We start from the raw sequence: 17,598 nt of genomic DNA, 5'->3' as shown, positions 1-17,598 counted from the left end.
TTGGAAATTGGAAAAGTTGCTGCTTAAGTTTTTATAATAGCAATTTGCATATACTCCAGAATGTTATGAAGAGTGATCAGATGAATTGCATAGTCCTTCTTTGCCATGAAAATTAACTTAATCCCAAAAAAACCTTTCCACTGCATTTCATTGCTGTCATTAAAGGACCTGCTGAGATCATTTCAGTAATCGTCTTGTTAACTCAGGTGAGAATGACGAGCACAAGGCTGGAGATCATTATGTCAGGCTGATTGGGTTAGAATGGCAGATTTGACATGTTAAAAGGAGGGTGATGCTTGAAATCATTGTTCTTCCATTGTTAACCATGGTGACCTGCAAAGAAACGCGTGCAGCCATCATTGCGTTGCATAAAAATGGCTTCACAGGCAAGGATATTGTGGCTACTAAGATTGCACCTAAATCAACAATTTATAGGATCATCAAGAACTTCAAGGAAAGAGGTTCAATTCTTGTAAAGAAGGCTTCAGGGCGTCCAAGAAAGTCCAGCAAGCGCCAGGATGGTCTCCTAAAGAGGATTGAGCTGCGGGATCGGAGTGCCACCAGTGCAGAGCTTGCTCAGGAATGGCAGCAGGCAGGTGTGAGCGCATCTGCACGCACAGTGAGGCCAAGACTTTTGGAAGATGGCCTGGTGTCAAGAAGGGCAGCAAAGAAGCCACTTCTCTCCAAAAAAAAACATCAGGGACAGATTGATCTTCTGCAGAAACTATAGTGAATGGACTGCTGAGGACTGGGGCAAAGTCATATTCTCCGATGAAGCCCCTTTCCGATTATTTGGGGCATCTGGAAAAAGGCTTGTCCAGAGAAGAAAAGGTGAGCGCTACCATCAGTCCTGTGTCATGCCAACAGTAAAGCATCCTGACACCATTCATGTGTGGGGTTGCTTCTCATCCAAGGGAATGGGCTCACTCACAATTCTGCCCAAAAACACAGCCATGAATAAAGAATGGTACCAAAACACCCTCCAACAGCAACTTCTTCCAACAATCCAACAACAGTTTGGTGAAGAACAATTCATTTTCCAGCACGATGGAGCACCGTGCCATAAGGCAAAAGTGATAACTAAGTGGCTCGGGGACCAGAACGTTGAAATTTTGGGTCCATGTCCTGGAAACTCCCCAGATCTTAATCCCACTGAGAACTTGTGGTCAATCCTCAAGAGGCGGGTGGACAAACAAAAACCCACTAATTCTGACAAACTCCAAGAAGTGATTATGAAAGAATGGGTTGCTATCAGTCAGGATTTGGCCCAGAAGTTGATTGAGAGCATGCCCAGTCGAATTGCAGAGGTCCTGAAAAAGAAGGGCCAACACTGCAAATACTGAATCTTGGCATAAATGTCATGTAATTGTCGATAAAAGCCTTTGAAACATATGAAGTGCTTGTAATTATATTTCAGTACATCACAGAAACAACTGAAACAAAGATCTAAAAGCAGTTTAGCAGCAAACTTTTTGAAAACGAATATTTATGTAATTCTCAAAACTTTTGGCGATGACTGTACATGTAAATATTTGATTTAAATAATACATCAATATAAATGCATGTATAATTTAAATCAAACAAGTATATATTTAAGAAATATTTACACACACACACTGTGTTTTGAAATAATGATTTCATTTATTAAGGAAAAAAGCTATCCAAACCTACCTGTCACTAAGTGAAAAAGTAATCGGCATCTAAATCTAATAACTGGTTGTGCCACCCCTTTGCAGCAACAATTGCAATCAAGTGTTTGCGATAACTGACAATGAGTCTTTCACATCGGCGTGGAGTTATTATGGCCCATTCTTCTTAGCAGAATTGTTTTATTTCAGCCACAGTGGACTGATTATGGTCATGCTACAGCATCTCAATCGGATTTAAGTCGGACTTTGACTTGGCCACTCCAAAACCCTCATTTTGTTTTTCTTGAGCCATTCAGGGGTGGACTTGCTGGTGTGTTTGGGATCATTGTCCTGCTGCATAAACCAAGTGTGCTTGAGCTTGAGGTCAAAAACTGATGGCCGGACATTCTCCTTCAGGATTTTTTGATAAAGTGCAGAATTCATGCTTCCATCAGTTATGGCAAGTGATCCAGGTCCTGAAGGTGCAAAGCAGCCCCAGACCATCACACTACAACAATGTTTGACTGTTGGTATGATGCTTTCTTTATGAAATACTGTGTTGGTTTTACGCCAGATTTAACAGGACACACACCTTCCAAAAAGTTAAACTTTTTTCAAATCAGTCCACAGAATATTTGCCCTAAAATGTTGGAGATAATCAATTTATTATTATTACAATGAATTATTTTCTTATCTATTACTTTTGAATTTGCAATAATAAATCAAATACACTGCTGGACAATAATCAATCATTTATAATCTATATATTTTTTTCCTAATGGCAATTTTATGATTGTTTTATATACTACAAACAATTATTTAAATTTTCTGCACCGAATAAGGTATATAATATACTTTATAGTTTCTGTACTGTAATAAATGATATAAATTAGGACTGCATCATTCATAAATTGTATTTATTTATTGTGTTTTTTTGTCTAAACATTTCATCAGTTCATTCTGCTTTTTATACAGCTTAGCTGCAGATAAAGCCTGGCACGTCTATGAGAACGAGATCAGTCCTCTTTCAGTACAAAAACATCTTTATCTCATTTTCATAAAATAAAATGCTATAGTATAGCTTATCCTTTCCATCGGAGAATGATGATTTTGAAAGGAAACGTGCCCGATGTCTGTTTGCTAAAGCAACGAACGGTAATTTCATGCATCTGCTAATTAGATAAACCTAAATAGATAGCTAAATAGGTATTGAAGTCTAGCTATTTTATTTATGTTAGCTAATAGTTCAACAAATCTAAGTAATCTGTCCAAAAAAAACTTGATATTTGTGTTTACAAAACAAGTGCAATTGTCATATTCATTTGGTTTTATAAGAAAAAAAAAAATATCAAGATGCAGACAGATTATACAAAGTGAGGAAAAGAGCGATGGGCAGAGGTCTGCCAGGTTTAGAAATATTTCCTGTGTTCCATAAACTTGGCGAGGGTACTGTGAGAAATAGAGATATGACTGCAGGCTTTGAGGGATGACTGACTCCTCTTCAGACGATTACAGGCAGCAGATTCCATCCATAACAGCTGACTTGCTACATTCTGGTGCACATATGGACAAATGTGGTCATCTGCTGCATACAAAGGTAGGGCGACATCTCCGAATAAAAGCTTGATCAAGAACAAGTTTCTCAAACATCATATAAGCAGCTCATGATAAAACATTGAGGATTTCAGCAGAGAGATGTGGGGGGGCTCTGTCTTCCCCAATATAAACCTTCTGTGGTACAAAAGACAAATATCTGCACAGCTGTGCACTTTGGACACGTTTGTTGGATGTGCACTGGATGCTCTGCCTCAAATTAAAGGATCCCGGCATCATTGGTTCTGCAGAATAAAACTCATCAGTAAACAAGGGTCACGGAGGTCGCAGTGTGCAGCTGCGTGCTGTTGAGAAAGATTGGACACACACTTGAAGGCCAATGTGGTCTTGTAAAATCTTCAGGGGTTCTCTCCTGTGACTGCACACCTGTGCTTAGATAGATTTGGAGATGAAGGGGACAGAACTATTAAGATGAGAGCTGAGCACTGTTCCTCCAATCCCTCCAGGAAGACTGAATGCTTTGGAAACCAGGCGCATGAGTAAATAACAGTGTGTCAATCCTGGTGAACATCAAAAGGTAACGTGCACAGAACACAGGCCAGGAGCAGCTAACTTTAGCAGGGTTTCTGCAGTCTTGAGGCAGATTTTTAAGATTTCTTTCATTACGGGCAGTCTTGGATCACTTAAGTGCTTAAGGTCACAATGGCTGATCAATCACCAATGCAATTAAATATTAGATAACTGGACCACAGTGTGATGCTTCTACAGCAGACTAATAAAGACCCAATAGAAGCACAGTAATTGAAACACAAAGGTGTTTTGGAGAGAGATAAAAATCATTCTTGTAACGATTTCTTTAAGTTTTTTTGGGGTGTTACAATAAAGGTAAAAGACAGTAATAAACTTAAATTATATTATCACCCAGTGATTTGTAAACAAACTGTACTGATGTACTATATGTGACCCTGGACCACAAAACCAGTCATAAGGATCAATTTTTCTAAATTAGTATGTTTGCATCATCTGAAATCTGAATAAATAAGCTTTCCAATGATGTATGGTTTGTTAGAGTAGCACAATATTTGGTCTTTTGATCTTTTTAATATTTTGATCTTTACTTAATATCCTAATGATTTTTGGCGTAAAAGAAAAATCGATAATTTTGACCCATAGAATATATTGTTGGCTATTGCTACAGATATACCTGTGATACTGATGACTGCTTTTGTGCTCCAGGGTCTTTAATATAAATATAAGGTAGCACTTTAGTATAGGCACCAATTCATAATTTTTAACTAGTTGCTTATTAACATGCCTATAATTAACATATCGGCTGTTTATTAGTACTTATAAAGCAAATATTCATCATGAGCATATTCACATCCCTAATCCTACCCAATGCCTAAATTTAACAACTACCTTATTAACTATTAATTAAAAAGTCAAAAATCATACTTAATGGTTTATTAATAGTGAGAATCGGACCTTAAAATAAAGTGTGATCGTATATACTTTATGAACGCAGGTAATCGATGCACTACATAGCACATCCAGACTTTATGACTATATTCTCGCCCAGCTCTAATCTGCTTAACGCAAAAAATAAGACAAAAGATTTTAATCTCGTCAAAATGAACTTTGTTTTATCTGTGTATTGTGAACAGTGCTACACAACTAAATTGGATTTCGCTTGACAAATTGAAACAGAACACTAATGTTTTCTGTTGACAGACCAAACGGAGAAAAGCAGGTGTTTTCACCTTGGGCAGCATGGGAGTGGCCCGCTTGCTCTTCTTCTCAGAGGGATCGTCCAGCTGGTCGGGCTCAAACGCGTAGAGCTCCGTCAGTTCGTTCATGGTAAAGTGACGTTCAATCTGCTGCTGGTCTACAACTCTGAAGGACAGCGACTGTTTGGCGACCTGCCGGTCATAGATCTTCTCCTCCATGGTTCCCTATAGAAAGACATTACAGATCTGATCTGCCCTGTCTATGAATGAACCTGTATTACATACACAACAAATAAAACGAAATTTCTCACCTGAGCCAAAAACCTGTAGACAAACACAGTCTTCACTTGGCCAAAGCGATAGACTCTGAAAATACTCTGAATGTCGTAGGATGGGTTCCATGAGGCGTCGAAAATTATGACCCTGTTTGCAGCTACCAAGTTGATCCCAAGAGAACCAGCTCTGGTTGAGATGAGGAACAATCGACCCCTGAGAAGAACAAGAACACAAGTGCTTTCATGGAAAACCAAATGGTCATATTTTGAGACCATTTTTTTCTGCCTGTGCAACTAAATTTTGTGTGTGGTCACACTGGCGTAGTTCAGCTCATAAGTGCTGCCAATTCTGTTGGCTATCTTACCATTTTATTGTTGTTGTACTTTTTAATTAAGAATAACACGAATCCATATTTTGTTTTAGTCGCAAAACGTTAAAGGTGTATAGATGTATGTAAGCAAAACAGACAACTATCTTTTCTTTTAAAACAAGATCGTGAAATCAAAATCGAAAGGATCCGAAGCCCGAGGCTTAAAACATATGTACAGAGGAACTCCCGTTTACAAAATTAAAATCACAAATAATATACTGATGAAAAAAAAAAAAAAGAAAAATCTATAATTTTGACCCATACAATGTATTTTTGGCTATTACAACAAATATACCGCAGCGACTTAAAGGGTTAGTTTACACAAAAATGAAAATTAGGCTATGTTTTACTCACCCCAAGTCATCCTAGGTGTTTATGACTTTCATCTTTTAAACAAATCCAGTCAGAGTTATATTAAAAATCATCTTTGATCTTTCAAGCACAATCATTGCAGTCAGCGTGTGTTGCACTGCTTCAGTCCCAAATAAATTAAATATGAAGTGCACTTCCATTAAAAAAAAAAAAAAGTCTCTCACAAGGCTCCGGGTGGTAAACAAAGGCCTCCTGTAGCTACTTGTATGCATTTTTGTAAGAAAAATAACCACATTCAAAACGTAATAATCCCTTTAAGCATGCACAGTGCTGACCTCCATATGTCATTCCCCCAGAACTACTTCTGTGTACAACTGTTGGCGCAAGCTACATTAAAGTGATTACTACGTTTTAAATATGGATATTTTTTCGAAGAAAAAGGCATCGAGTAGCTACTGGAGGCCTTCGTTCACCCCCAGAGCCATGTGAGACACGTTTTTTATGAATGGGTGCTTTTTATTAAACTTCTTTTGGACTGATGCAGTTAGTGTTGTCAAGGTACCAAAATTTCAGTATTCGGTACCGATACGAGTGAAAATCCACGGTTCTTGCTACCAATTTCGGTACCAAAGCAAAACACAATAATATGCTAATAAAAAAACTTAGCACTAAAAATAAAACCAATGCCATTCTTTATACTTATTTACAATTGTGTTTAAAGTAGAGGTGGGCATAGATTAATTTTTTAATCTAGATTAATCTCACTGTGATCTTGGAATTAATCTAGATTAATCTAGATTAAAATGGCTCAGTCGAATTCTGCCAAAGGCATTCAGAATATGTGTGTTACCCAAATAAAATTGACAAACAGTAAGTCTTTGAGAAGGGGTTTATCAAGCTAGGTGGTGCATTAGAAAAGGGGCTCATCTCCTGTTTCCAAAATGCATCACAAAGTGCTTGAAAAAGCTGTAAACTAATTCCACATTGCACAAGGTGCAAACAACCTTACGCCTGTTTCACACCAATGTTTAAGTTTTTTTTCAAGTTTGTAGGTGTCCAGGTACAGAAACCAAATAATTAAATGTAAAATAGCACTGGATAGTCTTCAATGTAAAAATGAAATATACAATCAAACCTACATTTATTCAAACACCTGCAACATTTCTCACAGTATTACAGTTTTGCTATATATATCAAAAATTAAATCTGGTGTCTGAATAATTTTTTGTTTTTGACTGTTAAAACTACAAAGTAATTCAGTCAAGAGCAGTGAGTGATTTTCATTTTCATTTTCTTGGATTAACATTACAGCAGCTAGCAGCTAAATTAGGCGCCGTCACTTTAAGAGACGATGAACGCATCCAATATAATACACATCCCATTTTTTCCCTCAACTGTTTACTTTCACTTAAGAAATAACTGACAGTTTATTCGAGCATAATTTCCAAGGTGGATATTTTGACATATTTTGTATGTATTTGTCGGCACAAGAGCAAAAATAATCAAATTTGATGTTCAAGTGTTTTGAGACGCCTTTCTCTGCGTGAGCCCTGAACACCGCGAGTACTGAATTGGGCTCTTTCACGTCTTTTTGTTTGTTCAAACTGCGATTTGTATTTGTTCGTTCAGGTGCAGGAGGGACTTCAAGGAGAACTTCGCAGAACAGAGCTCGGTTCAGTGTCGCTGTCCGTGATACGCGGCTCTCTCTCTCTCCGCACCGAACACAGTGCGCGAGTAACCAGCTCTGTTCAGCTTTTCCGCGTCTTGTTTTTGGATGCTTTAATGTTTAAATCGACAAGCGGTAAGGCTTAAAAACACGTGAAAAAGATAAGCTTTCGTGACGATGCGCAGCAGTGGCCCGTCAACTGTCCTGAGCATCTTTTTAGGCTGGCCTCAGCCAGTCAGTTATATAAAATATCAAGGTGAAAGTCATCATAGCTCGCTTAGTATAGACCCAGCTCCCAACCCAACTTTGAGAATAGATTAACGGCGATATTTTTTTTATCGCCCGATTTAACGCCGATAACGGCCCACCACTAGTTTAAAGTTTTCTACAAGTAATATAATTATGAAAAACAGTAAACAAGTTTCACCCAAATTTAATTTGTCTTTTAATTAATGAAATTTAAACATTTTATTTTTTGGTAAAATAAAGGGGATTTGCTATTAAAATTAAAACATGGAAGAAATATTGTGGGATTTATTTCTTTAAAAAAATACAGTTTTATTAATTTTTTCAACAGTAGCAGTATCACATACATTCTACTAAATAATAGTAATATTTATAGCACAATGCCATTATGTAAAAATGAACTTTTATGTTGATGGGTTGCTGTGAATACCTTTAAACTGACGGTATGAAAAAAAATGAAACGGTAAAATGCTTGTGAAGTGACTCAGATCAGTTCTGGTGATGTAGTTTATGTATTTCTGTCCTCATTGAGACGGCAGATGCTGAAATTACTGCGAGCGTTACGCGCTTCAGTCTATGTAGTAAACTAACCATTCATTTATTCACACAGAGACACGCAGAACATGCAGGATTTATATTTCAACCAACTTTTGCGGCTTAACATTTACAGATACTGGTCCATCTGGAGATTTGATTTGATTAATTTATGCAAACTTTGACAAATTCCGTGACTGTCCATATAAAAATGTAAGTTTCATTTTCATGATTGGATTTTGAGATTCCGTCCGCATTTTCTGCTTCATGGAAATCATAGCGCTGTATGCGTCAAGAACCGGGTTGACTGGGTCCTCGGTACCAACGGTACTTAAAGAAACCTGCTACCGTGACATTTTCATTTTTTTATTACCGACTTGGTACCGAAGTACCGGGTCTTTTGACAACACTAGTTGCAGTGCAACACCCGCTGAGTGCAATGATAGAGCTTGAAAGATCAAAGACAATTTGTAATATAACTCAGACTGGATTTGTCTGAAAGAAGAAAGTCATACACACCTAGGATGACTTGGGGGTGAGTAAAACACAGCCTAATTTTCTTTTTTGGGTGAACTAACCCTTTAAGAAATTTGCTCCAGGGGCACAAATCACGTGCTCCTGCGACCAACGAGAAAGTTAGTCACAAACGAGTGACCGGTGAGAAGAATGAGTCTGGAGCCTGCACTCTAAAGGGAAAAGTGCCTTTACCGGACATTACTGGTGTCATTGAAGTCCTCTGCCCATTTCTTCCTGGTCATGGCATTCGTTGAACCATCTAGACGATAGTAGTCAATGTTTCTGAACCACTTGCCCTCACCTTGAGAAAAACAATCGGTCAACAATCAGTTTCGAGCAAATATTTAATGCAGCTGTCAGTCCTGGTCGGGTTTGCTGTACATGGAGAGCTCAGGGGAAAGCATGTACCCTACATAGGTGGCAAAGCCCAAAGAACTCATGTTCAGCAATTAATATTGTGGCCTCCCACACTCGTGTTCATAACTAACATTTCAATATGTTTCCAATTATTCCCCTGTGATCTTTTCATTACAAATTGCAAGGCCTTAAGCTAACATTTTTTTTGCAAAATAAAAAAGGCCTAATCATTTTCAAAATGAAAGTAAAAACAGCTGCGAGGGTTTAATTAGGACCGTGACCTTATTCCAGAGGCTTTATGTTTACATGCACATATTTATGTGTTTCTGCGGGCACTTAACCCAGATCTGTGTCAGATGTGCGCACAAATATCAGATGAGTTTCTGCATGTAACCACAGCTTGCACTCAGTGGATCAGTGCTCGCTTATTTGATGAGATTAATGTTAAATTTACAGCAAATATAATTCAAATAAAAACTACTGGCCATAAAGATTCAACAAAACACTCACAACATGGGCCACCATACAAACCATATGAAGTCAAGACAGACAAAAGAGAAAGTCGTGTAAGATGCGGAACAAGTCATGCTAACATAGTAAGAATTTAAAATGATGCACTGCACAATACAATGAATACAATATCCAGTTATTATTTGAAAGAGAATATATTAAGTACATACTTTGAGTGGCAGAAATCTCTAGCACAGAAAATCAAACAAAGCACCGTGATTAAGGCTGAGGAAAAACATTGCTAAAAGTTCCTGACCTTTGTACGGCGAAAGCTTCCCGTCCTCTTTGGCTTTGCCTGCCAACTCCAGGAAATCTTCAATGAGGTCCAGAGAAATGAGAGACTGGCTGAACACCAACCTGAGCACACAGGACACCTGACCGTCACACACATGACCGTATGACATGGAAGACCATCAATTAGGAGATGCTACTCTGACAAAACTCAACTCACACTTTTTCTTCCAATTCTTCAGCCATGCGGAGGATCTCAAAAAGAAGCACCATTTTCCCAGAATGCTCCAGTATTTCAGAATCTGCCTCGGCCACAAACTCTTTGTACCAGTCAGGTGATGGGCTGCCAGGACCTGAGTTCGATGCCCGAACTAAGGGAAAACATCACAGATATACACTGCTGTGGCCATATCGGCAGAAGACGTGCAATGCACGGATCTCAGATCCAAATTTTCAACAAAAAAGTTGTTTTATTGCATCTAGTGTCAAGTCCAAAATCTAACAACACTATTCTAATGAATCATAAAAAAAAATTCATAATTTTTTTAAATGTGAAATATTAAATTGTGTAAATAGTGTGTAAAGTAAGTGTTAATTTGTAGAATTTTGCATATGTGAACTGTTACAAAACCAACTGTAAAAAAACTACCGTATTTTCCGGACTATAAGTCGCACTTTTTTTCATAGTTTGGCTGGTCCTGCGACTTATAGTCAGGTGCGACTTATTTATCAAAATTAATTTGACATGAACCGAGAGAAATGAACTAAGAGAAATTAACCAAGATAAAACATTACCGTCTACGGCCGCGAGAGGGCGCTCTATGCTGCTGAGTGCTCCTGTAGTCTACACTAAGCAGCATTGAGCGCCCTCTCGCGGCTGTAGACAGTGTTTTCTCTTGGTGCTTGGTTCTAAATAAATGCGACTTATAGTCCAGTGCGACTTATATAGGTTTTTTTTCCTCATCATGGCGTATTTTTGGACAGATGCGACTTATACTCAGGTGCGACTTGTAGTCTGAAAAATACGGTAATCTTGGTCATCAATATTGGTCAATGAAACAAATCTTTTTTTATGCAAATATTTTTCTGTGTAAAGGACAGTCCACACAACAATGTCATAATTTACGCAAATTCAGACATTCCTTCTTGTGCCGACACAAAAGAAGATATTTTGAAGAACAGTTTCTGGTCCCCACTGACTTCCATAGTATGAAAAAATATTATAGAAGTCAATGGCTATTGTCAACTAGTGGTCGACCGATATATCGGACAATATTTGGTCTTTTTTAAAAATCGGCATCGGCTGATAAGTCCTGTTTGACCGATGTGTTCGAGGCAGGACTTTTATTTTGACGGCGCTGAGAATGGCTCTCTGTCTTGTTCGTTAACAGTTCTGTCTAATACAGATAGAAGAACTGTGAATCATAGGAATTAATGTATACAAAAAGTATTATAACGATTGCTTTTATATTATTAGCAATAGAAAGGCAAGTATTATAATACGTTCTCGTTTGCCGTCAGCATTCAGCTAATACCCATTTATATAATTTAAGCAAATCTTTGAATGACTGATGAACATTTGATTTCACAAACCTTGCAAACTTAGTCGAATCCAGCTGTGAGATCTTGTGAAGTGTGTATGTGTATCCAGCATGATCACGATCGTCCGTGAAAACTGAACGTGGACATGTGGAGCGTTCAGCTTTAAACTCGTGACAAACTTTAAACTCGTGATTTCAAGCGTTATGCATTTTCCAACGGTCATATTCATGTAAAATGAGTGTTACTTTGGGTTTTTATTAAAAAATACTTACCAGAATACTGAATGCCCTGTTGGTTAGTGTTTACTTCCTTTTTAATTATATTTTTATTAAATATTTATTTGTATGTAAAAAAAAAAATACTTTTATACTTTGTCATCTATAGTATAAGTATGTTGAACACATTTATTTTTTTATTCATTTTCAAATTTCTTTTTAATATGAATTAAAATAAATACAATTATATCGGCCACCTTAATTTTTATGATGTCAGCATCGGCTGTCAAAAAAATATTATCGACCGACTTCTGTCACTTGCTTGGTTCCCAACTTTCTTCAAAATATCTTCTTTCACACAGGTTTGGAACAACTTGAGGGTCCAGATGATTGTATTTTCAGGTGAACTATCCCTTTAACCATTCTTAGTACCAACAGCACTGCTGAACTGCTATGTGAGGAGATGATTTCGTCAGTAATCTCGGTCATACCCTCCTCCACAGGCTCTGCTCTGTTGCGCCCCTCAGGGTTTCCTCCACGAGAACTGGTGTTCCACTCCTTAATCACTTCCAGGTCATCGCTGTCGGACTTGTCTGAGCTCTGCTCTTTCCCTTTGCCTCGCTTCTTCTTTCTGTACGGGGAACCAGATCAGTCATTATACAGGCAGCAAACAGGACGCCTACCAAGAAAGAGTTAAGACTAATCTCAAACCTTTTGGGCTTCTCATCTTCAGAGGTCAAACTCATGGAGGACTCCTCTGTCTCTGAGGCTATGAACTCCTCCATACTGTCCTCGTCGAAGTATCCCTGTGGAGAGAGAGAGAGAGGGAGACAAAAACAGCAAGTTAAAGCAATTGTTCAGCCAAATTAATCAACCTTATCTCTTCCAAACCTGTGTGACTTTGGTTCATTCTCAAAACACAAGATATTTTGGCAACACTTTAGATTAGGGAACAGATATTCACCAATAACTATGACTTCCAAATGGCTGTTAATTAAGAGTTTGTAAGGTAGTTGTCACGTTTAGGTATGGGGTGGATTAAAGGATCTAGAATATGGACATGCAAAATAAGGCATGTGTTAATAAACAGACAATATACTAGTAATATATATTCTAATAAGCAATTGGTTAATAGTGAGAATAGGTCTAAATAACTCAAGTGTTACCGATACTTTTAATGAAACCTCCACTGAAAGTCTATGTAACCAAAATTGAGAACATCAGACAAAAGGGTCAAATAGTCTTGCGTAGAGCTTAATATGATAAACAGGTTTAATTATGTTTTTAAACACCCGTACATTTAGCAAATCACATACGCTAGAACAAACCTCAATAGTTCTCGTGCATCACACATGCACACTTGAGCTCCTGTAATGTGTGTGTTTGCCAATCATTATTTAGATGAACAAGATTACGTTTTTCTTTTCAGATGGATTCGTTTAGGGCAGATTTATGACAATTTAATTACCTGGCAGGGACAGAGGATTCATTAAAAATATATGAATCTGTATTTCTGAGGTTAACTAAAGTCTTCTGGACAGTATTTTCATGTTTGGGTGAACAATCCCTTTAAATGCTGTAAACGGATTGTCTGGTTTTCTAGAGCTTGACATAATAAACTTGGGATAGATAATGTGAACCTGAGCGTGTACAAAAGTGCTTCTTTGGCAAGTAAAGAACATCATTTGGCTCCCTAGTCTTTTTTTGGGGTCTGGCGTCCCGTATGTGCACAGAAAGCGATGACTTCAGGGAAACTTCCCCCTCATGTAAATTGTGTTTTCAGAGACGTCTGCAGTGCGCTGTCTTGATTCCCTCACCTTGTTTTCTTTACTGATATAGTCCAGCTGGAGGCACCACGGATGGGTCCAGATTCTGCTGAGCATCTGGAAATCCTGGAAGAGTTTGGTCCCAGCGCGGCCTCGTCCACTCTCCAAGGCAGATCCCACACCTGTTCAGAGAGAGACGTTTAGCGCCTGACGCTGGCACGGTTTCTAGCCCAGCGTGCCAGAGCACGGCGCACCGCAGCGCCCCAAATCCTGAATTGAGATTAGCCCCGAGGATTACGTGAGCAGGTAAACAAGCTCTCAGCACTGTGAGAGGCTCACGCTGCCGGTCTACACACTGATGCTTAGAGAAGCAAAGCAACTAAATCCTCCTCTCACACCAACACAAGGAAGGCTTTGCTACAAACATCTCGAAACTGCTGTGGGTCATTCTCGCAGTACACCAAGCAGATTTGCAAAACAAACGACTGGCTATGTCAAAAAAAACCAAAAAAAACACTAGGACTGAATACTGCACAGGGCCTGAAGAGATCATTCCTGAGCAACAGTGATAATCCATCCTGAAAGCGTGAAATCTATTGACTCTAAACAGTTAGTGTGTTATCTTGAGGTCTGATTGGTTACCATTTGAGCATCATGGAAATGCAAGCTCATATGAATGTTGCTGCCTTCCCAAAATCCAATTCAGCTCTGACCTGCGAATTTATAAAGTCATGTGAAGACTTGTGACTAACAGATGCTGGTGTGACCTCTTAAATGAAGCCACTGCAATCCTGCAGATTTTAAGTTTGCATTAAAGTGGAGTAAGAAAGCGTGTTTTTGGATGCATTATATGATGCACATAAATAAAGTCTAGATGATCGCAATAATGCACAACATGAGAGACTAATACTGTAGCATTTGTAGGAAACACATCCTTTCAAAAAGTTAATTTTTCAAAGCTATCAGTTATTTCTAAATCTAGCCGTTTCATCATATAATAGCAGGTATAAACAGGGCCAGGGTATAGTCATCGCTGCATACAAAGCTTCGATAGTATTTGAAAAAAAAGTCACAGTCACAGCAGCTTCAACACGGTCTAAATGGTGAATGTGAGTTCACCTCAATGCAGCATGAAATTGGATCAGGGTTTGGGTAAAGCAGGCCACCAGGACAAAAGCGCAGGCATTAAGGCAGAGACAGTGTCTGGTTGGTGGTCTCTGGGGGTCTGCACCCACAGACACAACAGCAGCGAGCTCAGAGGAAAGCCGTTGTAATGAGCCTCTGGCTGGGAAACTCTCCCAAAGCTCTCCATTAGATAAGGACGTGGGAAGAGTTTGAGATCGGCCTGGTGCCAGCTGCCACTCATCCTCTCCGACCCCGGCCCGAGCTACAACACCCCTAACCACTTCACTGAAGGAATGAGAGTCTGCTTTCACCTCAGGAGACTTAAATCTCCAAACTCAAGCCCACAGCTGAGAGACTGCATGACGGGAATCGCATATTTCACCATTAAAACTCAACATGACAAAGCATTTCACTTCATATTCAGTTTCACTCAGGAATAGTTCACATCAACATTCATTCAGTGGTGGCCAAAAATATTAGAACGGTAGCATTTCCAGCCGCTAAAAAATGGTTTTAAGTCAGTTATTTCTATCTTTTGCTGTAGTATTTCAGTAGGAATTATCAGTTTACATTTCCAAACACTCATTTAGCCATTAATGGTAATAATCCAGTGGGATTTTTGTCTGACAGCAGCCAGTGCTCCACACAGAGATCTGATCACTACAGCAAAAGAGAGAAATAACCGACTTGAAACCATTTTTTCAGCCGGTTGAGAATCCTAGTGTTATAATCATTTTGGCCACAACTGAATATAAGGAAAATAATTAGGAAAACTTAGATTTTAAGCTATCTTTAACAGAGCAAATGCAAAATAAACTGAAGTGACTATAATGTACCTGTGAAGTGATCCAGGTAGTAGCGGTAAAGCTTGCACTGAATCGGTGTTAACCGTATCGCTAACACATACTCGTGTTTTGGTGGCAGGAATTTGGTGAGGGCAGTGTAGTCTCTTCTCTGCGGAAGACAACACTTTTACAGGTCTGTTCATTATGAGCTAGCACTGAACACACTGGCTGTGGTCTTCTGGCTTACTTGGACGCATCCAGCCAGCATCTCGTAGAGGATGTGCGCGCGCTTCTTCATGACTCGGACGTCCGTGAGCGTGGAGTCGGCGCACTGGCCGTTCTGGATGGGGTTGATGAAGCGGTTTCTGAACTCCTTCACTGATCCCAGCAGGTTCTCCTTGATGAAGTTCACCATACAGTGATCTGAGGGGAGAAGATGGCACCTTCACTCCCTCGTCATAATTCGAGATCAGAATGACGTGCTTTCCACCTACTAAACTCTTAAGTTGCCAGCCACTACAGCTATAAATACACAAATGAATGAAAAGCAGCAGAAATCATGTGATGTACACTCGATCAGGTTGTTCTGCAGAGGCGTTCCTGTCAGCACCACTCTCCGACGAGTCTGGATGGAGTTCATGGCTTTGGAGACAGCAGACGCTTCGTTCTTCAGCACGTGACCCTCGTCACAGATGACAAAATCTGGACCTGTGCATCAAAACACCATCCATTCAGTCCATCATCTGAATGTGTGCTGTGATCTAGAGCATTTACTAGAAAATTCAACTTTAAACTGTACGAACATGCATGTTCACCAAGAAATCTGACATGACAGATTTGACTGGAATCACAATCTTTTGACCAGCTGATGCTCACGTGAGCAGAAGCGCTTTGCTACTGCAGTAACTTCACCTGGATCGACTAGAGTTTTCTGAAAGATTTCCTTCAGCTTCTTGCTCTTGATGTTTCGTCCTTGCGTGAGGTTGCGGTACATCTCGTAGCCTATGATCATGACGCCGCCATCCTCCTGCCAGCGCTGTAAAGCGTACGCTCTCTCCTGAGGCCTCTTCACTGTGGCCAGCTCCTGCACCTGAAACACACACACACACACATACACAGTCAGATTAACGTCCACAACTCAAAAGAAATGTGCTCCTTGGTTTTCTTTTACATATCTGTGTCCCTGGAGCACAAAAAGCAGTCATAAGTAGCACAGGTGTATTTGTAGCAATAGCCAACAACACAAAATTGTCCCAAAATCATTAGGATATTAAGTAAAGTATTTTCCTACTGTAAATATATCAAAACTTCATTTCTAATTAGTAATATGCATTGCTAAGAACTTAAATTGGACAACTATAAAGGTGATTTTCTCAAAGTTTAGATTTGTTTTGCACCCTCAGATTCCAGATTTTCAAATAGTTGTATCTCAGCCAAATATTGTCCTCCTAACAAACCAGACATCAATGGAAAGCATATTTTAAGTTTAAATTCAATTTTGTTTTTTTTTAATTGAGCCTTATGGTCCAGGGTCCAGGGTCACATGTGTATTAAGAGTAAAAGTACCAAAACTTGCATTTGTTAAAAAGGTTTAATTTATAATTAAATTAGAAAAGTGCACATGATGCAATAATGAATGATAATGCCACAGTATGAAAGTATGACACCCCCCCCCCCCATTTTACTCCTCTGAAATAAACATATTACCAGCAATAAGGATCACTTCAAAATAAATGTCTTTATTTGTAATATTCATAATGCAATACTTGAACGGTTTCAAATGCACCCTTGTGGATAATAATGGGGAGATCTAGGTGTCACTGTACCTCTAAACTCTCCTCGTCCTTCAGGCCTTCTTGCCACTTCTCAAACTCGTTGAGCCAGTTGAGCACCGTGTTGAGAGGACACACCACCAGAGCGGTGCTGAAGTTCAGCTTCTCACACAGCAGCAAGGTGTGGAGAAACGTCACCACCTGCAGGACCACAGGAGAACAGCAGAGTCAAACACTGCCCGGCTGTATATAATGATCATGTTAGTTTGAGTTACCTGGAGGGTTTTTCCCAGCCCCATGCAGTGGGCCAGAATACAGCCGGAGCCAGAAGACTTCTCCACCTTCTTCACGGACTCACAGCAGCAGTCCCACATGAACTGCACTCCTGCACACAGACAAAAACACACAAACCATCACTTAGTGTGCCTTTACCTTTACCCATGTGTCCTCCATTTATAAAAGGACA

The 17,598-nt window shown here is 39.3% G+C and overlaps 1 protein-coding gene across 8 annotated transcripts in view; it reads right to left on the bottom strand.

Annotated features, from left to right (window-relative positions):
• LOC132110007 (transcriptional regulator ATRX-like) overlaps positions 1-17,598 on the bottom strand; it is a 63,042-nt gene that overhangs the window by 17,083 nt on the left and 28,361 nt on the right. For all 8 annotated transcript variants that reach the window (XM_059516539.1, XM_059516540.1, XM_059516541.1 and 5 more), the window contains 14 exons: positions 17,408-17,517; positions 17,187-17,333; positions 16,273-16,450; positions 15,931-16,068; positions 15,608-15,783; positions 15,412-15,529; positions 13,502-13,632; positions 12,396-12,490; positions 12,176-12,315; positions 10,148-10,298; positions 9,953-10,053; positions 9,022-9,130; positions 5,221-5,398; positions 4,943-5,134 (listed from right to left, as the gene is read on the bottom strand). In XM_059516539.1, the coding sequence (XP_059372522.1) occupies positions 4,943-5,134; positions 5,221-5,398; positions 9,022-9,130; positions 9,953-10,053; positions 10,148-10,298; positions 12,176-12,315; positions 12,396-12,490; positions 13,502-13,632; positions 15,412-15,529; positions 15,608-15,783; positions 15,931-16,068; positions 16,273-16,450; positions 17,187-17,333; positions 17,408-17,517 (1,964 nt within the window). The remainder of the gene's footprint in view (positions 1-4,942; positions 5,135-5,220; positions 5,399-9,021; positions 9,131-9,952; positions 10,054-10,147; positions 10,299-12,175; positions 12,316-12,395; positions 12,491-13,501; positions 13,633-15,411; positions 15,530-15,607; positions 15,784-15,930; positions 16,069-16,272; positions 16,451-17,186; positions 17,334-17,407; positions 17,518-17,598) is intronic.

This window comes from Carassius carassius, chromosome 29 (genome assembly GCF_963082965.1).
Source record: "Carassius carassius chromosome 29, fCarCar2.1, whole genome shotgun sequence".
Taxonomy (NCBI): Eukaryota; Metazoa; Chordata; class Actinopteri; order Cypriniformes; family Cyprinidae; genus Carassius; species Carassius carassius.
This window is presented reverse-complemented; position numbering and strand designations above follow the sequence as displayed.